Raw genomic sequence first — 14,572 nt, 5'->3', positions numbered from 1 at the left:
CACTGGGTAGACTTGGAGATAGGGAAGGAAACAAGAGGGCGTCCACCCTGGAGAATGGACATGGGACTAATGGCGGATGAGGGGGTGTACTTAAGGGTGAGGGGATGCATTGAAAAGTACTTGGAACTCAATGACAATGGGGAGGTTCAGGTGGGAGTGGTCTGGGAGGCGTTGAAGGCGGTGGTTAGGGGGGAGCTGATATCAATAAGGACACATAAAGGGAAGCAGGAGAGTAAGGAACGGGAGCGGTTGTTGCAAGAACTTTTGAGGGTGGACAGACAGTATGCGGAAGCACCGGAGGAGGGACTGTATAGGGAAAGGCAAAGGCTGCATGTGGAATTTGACTTGCTGACCACAGGCACTGCAGAGGCACAATGGAGGAAGGCGCAGGGTGTACAGTATGAATATGGAGAGAAGGCGAGCAGATTGCTGGCACACCAATTGAGGAAAAGGGGAGCAGCGAGGGAAATAGGGGGGGTGAGAGACGAAGATGGAGAGACGGAGCGGGGAGCGGAGAGAGTGAATGAAGTGTTTAAGACATTTTATAAAAAATTGTATGAAGCTCAACCCCCGGATGGGAGGGAGAGAATGATGGAGTTTTTGGATCGGCTGGAAATTCCCAAGGTGCAAGAGCAGGAAAGGATGGGATTGGGAGCACAGATCACGGTAGAAGAAGTGGTGAAAGGAATTAGGCACATGCAGACGGGAAAGGCCCCGGGACCGGACGGATTCCCAGTTGAATTTTACAGAAAATATTTGGACTTGCTCGCCCCGCTACTGACGAGGACCTTCAACGAGGCAAAGGAAAGGGGACAACTGCCCCCGACTATGTCAGAAGCAACGATATCGCTTCTTTTAAAGAAGGAAAAGGATCCGCTACAATGCGGGTCCTACAGACCAATCTCCCTCCTCAATGTAGATGCCAAGGTCTTGGCCAAGGTAATGGCAATGAGAATAGAGGAATGTGTCCCGGGGGTGGTTCATGAGGACCAAACTGGGTTTGTGAAGGGGAGACAGCTGAACACGAACATACGGAGGTTGTTAGGGGTAATGATGATGGCCCCACCAGAGGGTGAAACGGAGATAGTAGTGGCGATGGATGCCGAGAAAGCATTTGATAGAGTGGAGTGGGATTATCTGTGGGCGGTGTTGAGGAGATTTGGGTTCGGAGAGGGGTATGTTAGATGGGTGCAGCTGTTGTATAGGGCCCCAGTGGCGAGTGTGGTCACGAATGGACGGGGATCGGCATATTTTCGGCTCCATAGAGGGACAAGGCAGGGATGTCCTCTGTCCCCATTACTGTTTGCACTGGCAATTGAGCCCCTGGCGATAGCGCTGAGAGGTTCCAAGGGATGGAGGGGAATACTTAGGGGAGGAGAAGAACACCGGGTATCTTTATATGCGGATGATCTGCTACTTTATGTGGCGGATCCAGCGGAGGGGATGCCAGAAATAATGCGGATACTTGGGGAGTTTGGGGATTTTTCAGGGTATAAATTGAACATGTAAAGAGTGAGCTGTTTGTGGTGCATCCAGGGGAGCAGAGTAGAGAAATAGAAGACCTACCGTTGAGGAAGGTAACAAGAGACTTTTGTTACCTGGGGATCCAGATAGCTAAGAATTGGGGCACATTGCACAGGCTAAATTTGACGCGGTTGGTGGAACAGATGGAGGAAGATTTCAAGAGATGGGATATGGTAGCATTGTCAATGGCAGGGAGGGTGCAGGCAGTTAAGATGGTGGTCCTCCCGAGATTCCTTTTTGTGTTTCAGTGTCTCCCGGTGGTGATCACGAAGGCTTTTTTCAAAAGGATAGAAAAGAGTATCATGGGTTTTGTTTGGGCCGGGAAGACTCCGAGAGTGAGGAAGGGATTCTTACAGCGTAGTAGGGATAGGGGGGGGCTGGCACTACCGAGCCTAAGTGAGTATTATTGGGCCGCTAATATTTCAATGGTGAGTAAGTGGATGGGAGAGGAGGAAGGAGCGGCGTGGAAGAGATTAGAGAGGGCGTCCTGTAGGGGGACCAGCCTGCAGGCTATGGTGACAGCCCCATTGCCGTTCTCACCAAGGAACTATACCACGAGTCCGGTGGTGGTAGCTACACTGAAGATTTGGGGACAGTGGAGACGACATAGGGGAAAGACCGGAGCACTGGGGGGGTCCCCGATAAGAAACAACCATAGGTTTGCCCCGGGGGGAATGGATGGGGGATATGGAATGTGGCAAAGAGCAGGTATAACGCAATTGAAAGATCTATTTGTGGATGGGAAGTTTGCGAGTCTGGGAGCGCTGACCGAGAAATATGGGTTGCCCCAAGGGAATGCATTCAGGTACATGCAATTGAGGGCTTTTGCGAGGCAGCAGGTGAGGGAATTCCCGCAGCTCCCGACACAAGAGGTGCAGGACAGAGTCATCTCAAAGAAATGGGTGGGGGACGGTAAGGTGTCGGATATATATAGGGAAATGAGAGACGAAGGGGAGACTATGATGGACGAACTAAAAGGGAAATGGGAAGAAGAGCTAGGGGAGGAGATTGAGGAGGGGATGTGGGCAGATGCCCTAAACAGGGTAAACTCGTCGTCCTCGTGCGCCAGGCTAAGCCTGATTCAGTTTAAGGTATTACACAGGGCACATATGACTGGAACACGGCTCAGTAAATTTTTTGGGGTGGAGGATAGGTGTGCGAGGTGCTCGAGAAGCCCAGCGAATCATACCCATATGTTTTGGTCATGCCCGGCACTACAGGGGTTTTGGATGGGGGTGACAAAGGTGCTTTCGAAAGTAGTAGGAGTCCGGGTCGAACCAAGCTAGGGGTTGGCTATATTTGGGGTTGCACAAGAGCCGGGAGTGCAGGAGGCGAAAGAGGCCGATGTGTTGGCCTTTGCGTCCCTAGTAGCCCGGCGCAGAATATTGCTAATGTGGAAAGAAGCCAAGCCCCCGGGGGTGGAGACCTGGATAAATGATATGGCGGGGTTCATAAAGTTAGAGCGGATTAAGTTCGTCCTAAGGGGGTCGGCTCAAGGGTTTACTAGGCGGTGGCAACCGTTCGTCGAATATCTTGCGGAAAGATAGATAGGGGAGAACAAAGAAGGCAGCAGCAGCGGCCCAGGACTTGCGGGGGGGAGGGATGGGGGGGGGATGGGGGGGGGGGTGCGGCCTGAGACAAGGCAGTTGCCAATTAGGGCTAGTTTTTATTTTTTGTTATTTAATATTTATTTATTTGTTGTTGTTTTTGTTTAAATTTAAAAAAGGTCATTATTATCTGTATTGTTACAATGTTGTGTAAAGGATGCACAATGTACTGTGTTGGTTGACCAAAAATTTTCAATAAAATATTATTTAAAAAAAAAAGAAACTTAAGGCAGATGTGGTTATGTTACAGGAGACGCATTTGAAACTGATAGACCAGGTTAGATTACGCAAAGGATGGGTGGGGCAGGTGTTTCATTCGGGGCTAGATGCGAAAAACAGGGGGGTGGCTATACTAGTGGGGAAGCGGGTAATGTTTGAGGCAAAGACCATAGTGGCGGATAGTGGGGGCAGATACGTGATGGTGAGTGGCAAATTACAGGGGGAGGCGGTGGTCTTAGTGAATGTATATGCCCCGAACTGGGATGATGCCAACTTTATGAGGCGCATGTTAGGACGTATCCCTAGAGGTGGGGAAGTTGGTAATGGGTGGAGATTTTAACACGGTGCTGGAACCAGGGCTGGACAGATCGTGGTCCAGGACTGGAAGGAGGCCGGCAGCAGCCAAGGTGCTTAAAGATTTTATGGAGCAGATGGGAGGAGTAGACCCATGGAGATTTAGCAGACCTAGGAGTAAGGAGTTTTCGTTTTTCTCCTCTGTCCACAAAGTCTATTCACGAATCGACTTTTTTGTTTTGGGAAGGGCGTTGATCCCGAAGGTGAGGGGGACGGAGTATACGGCTATAGCTATTTCGGATCACGCTCCACACTGGGTGGACTTGGAGATAGGTGAGGGAAAAGAACGGCGTCGACCCTGGAGAATTGACATGGGACTAATGGCGGATGAGGGGGGGTGTCTAAGTGTGAGGGGGTGTATTGAAAAGTACTTGGAACTCAATGATAATGGGGAGGTCCAGGTGGGAGTGGTCTGGGAGGCGCTGAAGGCAGTGGTTAGAGGGGAGCTGATATCAATCAGGGCACATAAAGGAAAGCAGGAGAGTAGAGAACGGGAGCGGTTGCTGCAAGAACTTCTGAGGGTGGACAGGCAATATGCGGAGGCACCAGAGGATGGACTGTACAGGGAAAGGCAAAGGCTACACGTAGAATTTGATTTGCTGACAACGGGTACTGCAGAGGCACAGTGGAGGAAGGCACAGGGTGTACAGTACGAATATGGGGAGAAGGCGAGCAGGTTGCTGGCCCACCAATTGAGGAAAAGGGGAGCAGCGAGGGAAATAGGGGGAGTGAGGGATGAGGAGGGAGAGATGGAGCGGGGAGCGGAGAGGGTGAATGGAGTGTTCAAGGCATTCTATGAAAGATTATATGAAGCTCAGCCCCCGGATGGGAAGGAGAGAATGATGTGTTTTCTGGACCAGCTGGAATTTCCGAAGGTGGAGGAGCAGGAGAGGGTGGGACTGGGAGCACAGATCGAAATGGAGGAAGTAGTGAAAGGAATTAGGAGCATGCAGGCGGGGAAGGCCCCGGGACCGGATGGATTCCCAGTTGAATTTTACAGGAAATATGTGGACTTGCTCGCCCCGCTACTGATGAGAACCTTTAATGAGGCGAGGGAAAGGGGACAGCTGCCCCCGACTATGTCAGAGGCAACGATATCGCTCCTCCTAAAGAAGGAAAAAGACCCGCTGCAATGCGGGTCCTATAGGCCTATTTCCCTCCTGAACGTAGACGCTAAGATTCTGGCCAAGGTAATGGCAATGAGGATAGAGGATTGTGTCCCGGGGGTTCGTCCATGAGAACCAAACTGGGTTTGTGAAGGGGAGACAGCTGAATACGAATATACGGAGGCTGCTAGGGGTAATGATGATGCCCCCACCAGAGGGGGAAACGGAGATAGTGGTGGCGATGGATGCCGAGAAAGCATTTGATAGAGTGGAGTGGGATTATTTGTGGGAGGTGTTGAGGAGATTTGGCTTTGGAGATGAGTATATTAGATGGGTACAGCTGCTGTATAGGGCCCCGATGGCGAGCGTGGTCACGAATGGACGGGGGTCTGCGTATTTTCGGCTCCATAGAGGGACGAGGCAGGGATGTCCTCTGTCCCCATTATTGTTTGCACTGGCGATTGAGCCCCTGGCAATAGCATTGAGGGGTTCCAGGAAGTGGAGGGGAGTACTCAGGGGAGGAGAAGAACACCGGGTATCTATGCGGACGATTTGTTGTTGTATGTGGCGGACCCGGCGGAGGGGATGCCAGAGATAATGCGGATACTTGGGGAGTTTGGAGAATTTTCAGGATATAAACTGAACATGGGGAAAAGTGAGTTGTTTGTGGTGCATCCAGGGGAGCAGAGCAGAGAAATAGAGGACTTACCGCTGAGGAAGGTAACAAGGGACTTTCGCTACTTGGGGATCCAGATAGCCAAGAATTGGGGTACATTGCATAGGTTAAATTTAACGCGGTTGGTGGAACAGATGGAGGAGGACTTCAAGAGATGGGACATGGTATCCCTGTCACTGGCAGGGAGGGTGCAGGCGGTTAAAATGGTGGTCCTCCCGAGATTCCTCTTTGTGTTTCAGTGCCTCCCGGTGGTGATCACAAAGGCTTTTTTCAAAAGGATTGAGAAGAGTATCTCATGAGTTTTGTGTGGGCCGGGAAGACCCCGAGAGTGAGGAAGGGATTTTTGCAGCATAGTAGGGATAGGGGGGGCTGGCATTACCGAGCCTAAGTGAGTACTACTGGGCCGCCAATATCTCCATGGTATGTAAGTGGATGGGAGAAGAGGAGGGAGCGGCGTGGAAGAGATTGGAGAGGGCGTCCTGCAGGGGGACTAGCCTACAAGCTATGGTGATGGCGCCGTTGCCGTTCTCATCGAAGAAATACACCACAAGCCCGGTGGTGGTGGCTACTCTGAAAATTTGGGGGCAGTGGAGACGGCATAGGGGAAAGACGGGAGCCTCGGTGTGGTCCCCGATAAGAAATAACCATGGGTTTGCTCCGGGGAGAATGGATGGGGGATTTGGAACATGGCAAAGAGCAGGAGTAACACAATTGAGAGATCTGTTTGTAGATGGGACGTTTGCATGTCTTGGAGCGCTGACCGAAAAATATGGGTTGCCCCAAGGGAATGCATTCCGGTATATGCAACTGAGGGCTTTTGCGAGGCAACAGGTGAGGGAATTCCCTCAGCTCCCGACACAGGAGGTGCAGGACAGAGTGATCTCAAAGACGTGGGTGGGGGACGGTAAGGTATCAGACATATATAGGGAAATGAGGGACGAGGGGGAGATTATGGTAGATGAGCTGAAAGGGAAATGGGAAGAAGAGCTGGGGGAGGAGATTGAGGAGGGGCTGTGGGCTGATGCCCTAAGTAGGGTAAACTCATCGTCCTCGTGTGCCAGGCTAAGCCTGATACAATTTAAGGTGTTACACAGGGCGCATATGACTGGAGCACGGCTCAGTAAATTTTTTGGAGTAGAGGATAGGTGTGCGAGATGCTCGAGAAGCCCAGCGAATCACACCCACATGTTCTGGTCATGTCCGGCACTACAGGGGTTTTGGGTGGGGGTGACAAAGGTGCTTTCGAAGGTGGTGGGGGTCCAGGTCGAACCAAGCTGGGGGTTGGCTATATTCGGGGTTGCAGAAGAGCCGGGAGTGCAGGAGGCGAAAGAGGCTGGTGTTTTGGCCTTTGCGTCCCTAGTAGCCCAGCGCAGGATACTGTTGATGTGGAAGGAAGCCAAGCCCCCGGGTGTGGAGACCTGGATAAATGACATGGCAGGGTTTATAAAGCTGGAACGGATTAAGTTCGTCCTAAGGGGATCGGCTCAAGGGTTCACCAGGCGGTGGCAACCGTTCGTCGAATACCTCACAGAAAGATAGAGGGAATGGAAAAGAAGAAGACAGCAGCAGCAACCCAGGGGGGGAGGAGGAACCAGAAGGACTCTCAGGGATGTTAGTGTATAAGTATAATATGTATAGGTTGTTGTTATAGGTAATTGTATACTGGACTGCTGAATTGTATTTTTGGAGAGTATTTATTTGGGACAAGGCAGTTGCCATTTAGTTTTGTTTTTTAATTTTGATGTTGTTTATATATTATTTATTTCTTGTTTAAAACTGGCCATTGTTATTTATATAGTTATATTACTGTGTAAAGGATACACAATGTACTGTTATGGTTGGCCAAAAATTTTGAATAAAATATATTTTTTTAAAAAAGGAATGAAACCAGGTAAGTGCAGTGCCATCGAACTGGGAGAGGCGGTGGATCAAATTCTCATGGTCAAACATATCAAAGGCTGTAAACAGGAGGGCGAGGAGAGATAGTTAACTAGGATGTCATTGTATCTTTGGCAAGAGTTGCTTCAGTACTGTGACAGAAAGTTGATTGGAGATTCAAACGTGGATATCTTGGAAAGATAGCTATGAGTTTTGGGAGGCAAGAATATGACCAAATACTTTGGCTAGGAAAGGGGGTTTGGAGACGGGGCAGTAGTTTGCAAAGATGGAGGTGTTAAGGGCTGTGTTATTTTTTGAGCAGAGAGATGATGGTAGATTTGAAGGAGAAGGGGACTGTACCTTAGGAAAGAGAACTGAGGAGGATCAGGAAGAAAGATGCACAATGTCCACTATCTCAAAGTAACCCTAGCCCTGCCCTTGGTGAGCAACCTTTAATGTAACAGGAGCTGGTTGCTGTACCTCTTCCCATTCCACCACCCCTCTTCCTCCACCTCAGTATTGCCACTGCCTACCTCTACCCTCCTCTGACTCTCTCCTCTTTGTTATTGATTTCCTTGATCTATTATTTGATGTTGTCTAACTGTTTAGCAGCATTCTCATCAGAATCTCCTTTATTACACTCTCCTAATCCTGTTTATTCTGTTTGAGAGTATGGAAAACACTGAGAAGTAAATCAAGTAACCGTTATACTAATAACAAAGTTGGGGGGGGGGGGGCATTGTATGAAGGCAATGGCGAGGTTGGAGGAGGGGAAGAGGTGAGACAGAGAGGTGGGAATCGAGAAACAGCAGAGAGTGAAGGGGTGGGTGTGGGCTGGGGAGGACAAGTTGAGTCCATTAATTGCCCACCACAACTAATCTCTTATCATCTTATTAAAAATTCTTCATTTGTTTCACATAAAAGCGAGTATGGTAAACGTAACACAAGCAAATGTGGCAGACATTTTGAACGCAGCAAGATTCCACACACAGCCATAAGATGAAGGGTGATAAGGGAAATGTTGTCCCAGGGTGTCAAGAGAACTGCTTGCTTTGTTACTAACAGTGGTCGCGGGATCTTTAACACGCACCCAAAGAGACAGCTGGCGCCTTCGTTTGATATCTCATCCCCCAGCACGGCCCTGGAACTGACCTTCTGACTCAGGGCTGAGAGTCCGACTAACGGAGGCAAGCTGACAGACTGAAGGGGAACGGTTGCTTGTTCGACAATCTGGAGGTAAGACAAAGGTTCAGCAACTTACCTCTTCATCCTGGGATACGCTGGAGCCTGGAGGAGTCTCAGGAGGCTGGAGAGCTGGCCTTAGCCAAGGATCCTGCTGCATTTGCTTTATTCGATTTCAAAATTATAATAAAACTCAGGACAGATACATGTTGAGGAAGTTCAGCAGGAACACAGTCTGGGAACTAGATCCTGCCAGGATTAGGAGAGTGTAATAAAGGAAGTTCTGACGAGAATGCTGCTTTAATTCTCAATCTTCAACAGGTTAAAGCTCTGGATCAGTGAAACCACCGGCAGGAAGATACTGGGCTGTAGCTGCGGCTCGCTCCGTGAGCAGGAACCCCCACTGTCTGCCTGTGCTCCCTCGGGCAACGACTCATTGAACACACCAACAAGAGACGATTAGCATTGCATGACTCTCAGGGAGGAGCTGTCTGATACAGCACATGCTGTCTGAGGATCCTGTACACACAAAAGAATACTTTACAGACAGGCGTTGGGAGCAGTACTCAGGTGAGTTAACCCTCAAGAGCCTGGGCCCTGAATATCATGGAAAACACAGCCTGATGAAACACTCTTCTCTGGATTGCAAGCCGGAGATTGCTTCAAGAAATATTCAAACGTGGACTCTCTGGGGTGTTTCCTAACATCGCAATTACATTGCGTATTTTTGTCAGTTTGCCTTCATCAGTGGCTTCAGAGGAATGCACTTTCAACATGTTGAAGCAGGTAAAGAACTATCACCGTTCAACTCTGGGACAAGAGTTTGAATGGTCTCGCCATGCTTAATATCAACTGTGACATTGCACCAAAGCTAGATTTTTCCTGAATAATTAGTGCATTTGCACAGAAAAGGGCTAGAAAAGCATTTTTTAAAATTCAGACCTGCTTCACGGTTTTTTGGGGTGCCCTTGTTTGTTTTCATATATCTTCATCTTTTTATTATGCTAGAGGCCTCAAAAGCTGCAAGTGTCTGCGGCTCTCTGGACCTCTGAGAGGACCTGGGTCTGAGAGCTCAGAATCACTGATTACAACATATGACTACACAACCCATCGGGTGCCAGGGACGCAGTCAGTGCCGAGTACCAGGTGAGGGAGGATGGCCTGTGTTGGCCTGTTTCTGGTTTTAGGGTTCAGACCGAGGCTTACCCACCCTCCGCACACTCCATTTTCTTTCCTTGATCATTAGTGAATAGTTGTCTATGATCCCAACTTTAGGGGGAGTCTCTCAATCACATGAAATATGCCAGCCGGGAGCACCATATCGTAATGGCAAAACCGTGCACATGCCAACTGAGCATTGCAATGGGATGTCAGCTATATGTTCTGTGTCACGCTCACTTTACATAACACTTTCTCTGTCACATTTTGTTTATAACATTCTCTCCATTGCAGCTTAGTTAATACTCGTTCTCACTCCAAGCAATGCCATGTGCTAAAACAGCTAGAATTAGTGCAAAGATGTGAGTGCCCGTTATACGCAGCATAAAGCAACAAATCTCGACAAGAACAAGAAACACAGTCACTTGCTGCTGGATTTTCTCATCTTGTTCTGTATTGCAACGAGGTGAGGAGCATGGGGACAGGGGCAGGGTATGTGACCAGCGGGAAGAGAGCAGGGGGTTAAACCTGTGGGGGGTTAAACTGAGTGTGGGGGTGAAGTTGAAGAGGCAGACAGAGGGCATGGTTGTAGGGCAGAGTCAGAGGTCAGGAGGCCGGGGGGACTCCTATGTCTGCATGTTTGCAGGGGGTGAAGGGGTCAGTGCAATTTTCTGTAGTGGTGGAGGATGGCAGATGGAGTTGTGTAGCACAGGCAAAGCACTGGTTACTAGCAGTCCTTTGCACTTCAGGAACTTGTAATTTCACAAAAGGCATCAGTCACTGCATCTATTCTGTGAGATCCCAGCTCATTTTGGACAGATTACAATTAGAGCAGGGTGAAAAACGGTAGCTCCCAAAATGGCCATACATACGGCTTGTGAGGAGAGCTCTCTATGACACTCAGGGGTTGAACATAAATAGAGTTTACACTGATTCCCCTTGAATTGCCCTCCAAAATTCCAGCAGGCCATTGGGAGAACCCCCCAAATATACAACCCTTCCTTCCAGGGATTAACAAGGTTTCAATGGAGTGATGCTGCCATCATCTGGCTAGGAGGCTAACTGCATGCTCACCAGTCTTCTGGGGATCATAGAATTTACAGTGCAGGAGGAGGCCATTCAGCCCATCTGGCCCTTGGAAAGAGCACCCTACTTAAGTCCACTCCTCCATCCTATCCCTGCAACCCAGTAATCCAACCAAAGCTTTTGGACACTAAGAGGTAATTTAGCATGGCCAACCTGTACATCTTTGGACTGTGGGAGGAAACCAGAGCAACCGGAGGAAACCCACGCACACACGGGGAGGAACTGCAAACTCCACACAGACAGTCACCCGAGGCCGTAATTGGACCCGGGTCCCTGGAGCTATGAGGCATGCCTTTATATGTCTTTATATAGCACCTTAAATCATCTCTCAAGATGTTACAAGCTCTCACAGAGCGAATTACCTCTGAAGTGCAGTCTCTGTTGTTATGCGGGTAAAAACAGTAGTCATGACCACAGCAAGATCACATGAAAACAATTAAATCAATGACTACTTGATCTGCTTGTTGGCCAAGACACAGGGGGCGCGATTCTCCACTCCCGCGCCGGTTGGGAGAATCGCCTGGGCCGCCAAAATTTCCAGGGCCGCCGGTCCGACGCCCTCCCGCGATTCTCCCAAGCGGCGGGAACGGCCCGGACGAGTTTCGCGGGCCGCAGGCCGGAGAATCGCCGGAGACACCGAAAATGGCGATTCTCCGGCACCCCCGCTATTCTGAGGCCCGGATGGGCCGAGCGGCCAGGCCAAAACGCCGGGTTCCCCCCGGCGCCGTCCACACCTGGTCGCTGCAGTCGTGGGTGGTGCGTGAACGCTGGGGGGGGCGGCCTGTGGGGGGGGCGAGGGGGGATCCTGCACCGGGCTTCACCTGGAATGTGGGGTGGCCCGCAATCGGTGCCCACCGATCGTCGGGCCGTCCTCTCTGAAGGAGGACCTCCTTCCTTCCGCGGCCCCACAAGATCCGTCCCCAATCTTCTTGCGGGGCGGACTTAAGAGAGGACAGCAACCACGCATGCGCGGGTTGGCGCCGGCCAACCTGCGCATGCGCGGATGACGTCCGTTATGCGGCGCCGGCTGCGTCATCTATGCGGCGCTGCTTTTACGCGGGCGACAAGGCCTGGCGTGGGTAGATGACGCGGCCCCGATACTGGCCCATTGTCAGGGCCTGAATCGGTCGGGACCGGGGCCGTTCCGCGCCGTCGTGAACCTCGACGGCGTTCACGGCGGCGCGGCCACTTCGGCGTGGGAGTGGAGAATCCCGCCCAGGGACTCCCTGCACATCCTCCAAAATTGCCCAGCAACCAGCATGACAGCAGACACAGCAACCTCAGTTTATAATTTCTCCTGGAAGGCAATTTTACTATGGCCTCTGGTTTATGGTTTCACAGATTCACAGAATATGATTGCAAAAGTTCAATGCACCATATCACAGACCAATTCATCACAAGATAGATGAACATAAAAGTTCATAACAGGTGGACTGAGTGAATGTGCTTTATTACCCAACTACCAAATGGGTGAAAGAACATGAGGCAAAGGGAGAGAGAAAAAAATGAGGAGCAAAACTGGAAATAAAAGAGCGACAGAGAGAATGTGTCTGTGTTTGAAGGAGTGTAACTGTGTGTGGTAGTCACCACTGTTGTATTATATTGTATATACTGCACTGCATACGAGGGTATTACGGTAAGGTCCCTGTACTACAGGTACGGGGGTAGATCTCTGCCTGCTGGCTTCGCCCAGTAGCGGAGTATAAATGTGTGCGCTCTCCGAACTGCAGCCATGTCGGCAGCAGCTGTAGGAGGCCACACATCTCTGTGTAATAAAGCCTCGATTACTCTCTACTCTCATCTCGTCGTAATTGATAGTGCATCAGTGTGTGCATGCTAGACATGAGGAAGAACAAGACTCCCTACCTTGATGGCCCTCCTCTTGTCCACACATTCCTGATGCTGACAAAGCAGAACATTTTCTTCTGTTAAACTCCGTTCATCTGCAAAAAGCAAACCACAACACTTAGTTCCACCAGAAATTATTAAAAGAGTAATGCCTTGTACTGAGGGTGATGGTACAGTAACACAGTGTATTGAGGGTTATGGGGCAGTAACGCAGTGTATAGAGGGTGATGGTACAGTAACACAGTGTATTAAGACCATAAGACCATAAGACATAGGAACGGAGGTAAGGCCATTCGGCCCATCGAGTCCACTCCACCATTCAATCATGGCTGATTTCAACTCCATTTACCCACTCTCTCTCCATAGCCCTTAATTCCTCGAGGATTGAGGGTGATGGGGCAGTAACGCAGTGTATAGAGGGTGATGGGGCAGTAATGCAGTGTATAGAGGGTGATGGGGCAGTAACACAGTGTATTTATTCAGAGTGATGGGGCAGTAACGCAGTGTATAGAGGGTGATGGGGCAGTAACTCAGTGTATTGAGGGTGATGGGGCAGTAACAGTGTATAGAGGGTGATGGTACAGTAACACAGTGTATAGAGGGTGATGGGGCAGTAACAGTGTATAGAGGGTGATGGGGCAGTAACGCAGTGTATAGAGGGTGATGGGGCAGTAACGCAGTGTATTGAGGGTGATGGGGCAGTAACGCAGTGTATAGAGGGTGATGGGGCAGTAACGCAGTGTATAGAGGGTGATGGGGCAGTAACGCAGTGTATAGAGGGTGATGGGGCAGTAACAGTGTATAGAGGGTGATGGGGCTGTAACGCAGTGTATAGAGGGTTATGGGGCAGTAACAGAGTGTATAGAGGGTTATGGGGCAGTAACACAGTGTATATAGGGTTATGGGGCAGTAACACAGTGTATTGAGGGTTATGGGGCAGTAACACAGTGTATATAGGGTTATGGGGCAGTAACAGAGTGTATAGAGGGTGATGGGGCAGTAACAGTGTATAGAGGGTGATGGTACAGTAACAGTGTATTGAGGGTTATGGGGCAGTAACACAGTGTATTGAGGGTTATGGGCAGTAACGTAGTGTATGGAGTGTGATGGGGCAATGACGCAGTGTATAGATGGTTATGGGGCAGTAACGCAGCGTATTGAGGGTGATGGGGCAGTAACAGTGTATTGAGGGTTATGGGGCAGTAACACAGTGTATTGAGGGTTATGGGCAGTAACGTAGTGTATGGAGTGTGATGGGGCAGTGACGCAGTGTGTAGAGGATGATGGGGCAGTAACGCAGTGTATTGAGGGTGATGGTACAGTAACGCAGTGTATGGAGTGTGATGGGGCAATGACGCAGTGTGTAGAGGATGATGGGGCAGTAACGCAGTGTATTGAGGGTGATGGTACAGTAACGCAGTGTATGGAGTGTGATGGGGCAATGACGCAGTGTATAGAGGGTTATGGGGCAGTAACGCAGCGTATTGAGGGTGATGGGGCAGTAGCACAGTGTATAGAGGGTGATGGGGCAGTTACGCAGTGTATAGTAGGTGATGGGGCAGTAACGCTGTGTATAGAGGGTCATGGGGCAGTAACGCAGTGTATAGAGGGTTATGGGGCAGTAACACAGTGTATGGAGTGTGATGGGGCAGTAGCACAGTGTATAGAGGGTTAAGGGGCAGTAATGCAGTGTATAGAGGGTGATGGGGCAGTAACACAGCGTATAGAGGGTGATGGGGCAGTAACGCAGTGTATAGAGGGTGATGGGCAGTAACGCAGTGTATTGGGTGTGATGGTGCAGTAACACAATGTATAGAGGGTGATGGGGCAGTAACGCAGTGTATAGAGGGTGATGGGGCAGTAATGCAGTGTATACAGGGTGATGGGCAGTAACACAAGTGTATAGAGGGTTATGGGGCAGTAACGCAGTGTAT

General features: G+C 50.0%; 1 protein-coding gene and 1 long non-coding RNA gene across 7 annotated transcripts in view; one reads left to right on the top strand and one right to left on the bottom strand.

Moving 5' to 3' along the window:
* LOC140392662 (pleckstrin homology domain-containing family G member 5-like) overlaps positions 1-14,572 on the bottom strand; it is a 337,052-nt gene that overhangs the window by 163,326 nt on the left and 159,154 nt on the right. For 5 of the 6 annotated variants that reach the window (XM_072478154.1, XM_072478158.1, XM_072478155.1 and 2 more), the window contains exon 2: positions 12,657-12,733. In XM_072478154.1, coding sequence (XP_072334255.1) covers positions 12,657-12,733 — 77 coding nt within the window. Of the gene's footprint in view, positions 1-8,625; positions 8,847-12,656; positions 12,734-14,572 lie in introns of those variants that run through there. The other variant, XM_072478157.1, reaches the window with a different exon arrangement.
* The window catches only part of LOC140392664 (uncharacterized), a 70,654-nt gene continuing 65,139 nt past the window's right edge, over positions 9,058-14,572 (top strand). Inside the window, exon 1 of the long non-coding RNA XR_011935409.1 lies at positions 9,058-9,692. This is a non-coding gene — a long non-coding RNA (uncharacterized lncRNA). The remainder of the gene's footprint in view (positions 9,693-14,572) is intronic.

The sequence above is a fragment of the Scyliorhinus torazame genome, chromosome 16, assembly GCF_047496885.1.
Source record: "Scyliorhinus torazame isolate Kashiwa2021f chromosome 16, sScyTor2.1, whole genome shotgun sequence".
NCBI classification, from domain to species: domain Eukaryota; kingdom Metazoa; phylum Chordata; class Chondrichthyes; order Carcharhiniformes; family Scyliorhinidae; genus Scyliorhinus; species Scyliorhinus torazame.
Note: the sequence above shows the minus strand (reverse complement) of the source record. Positions and strands in the feature narration are given on the sequence as shown.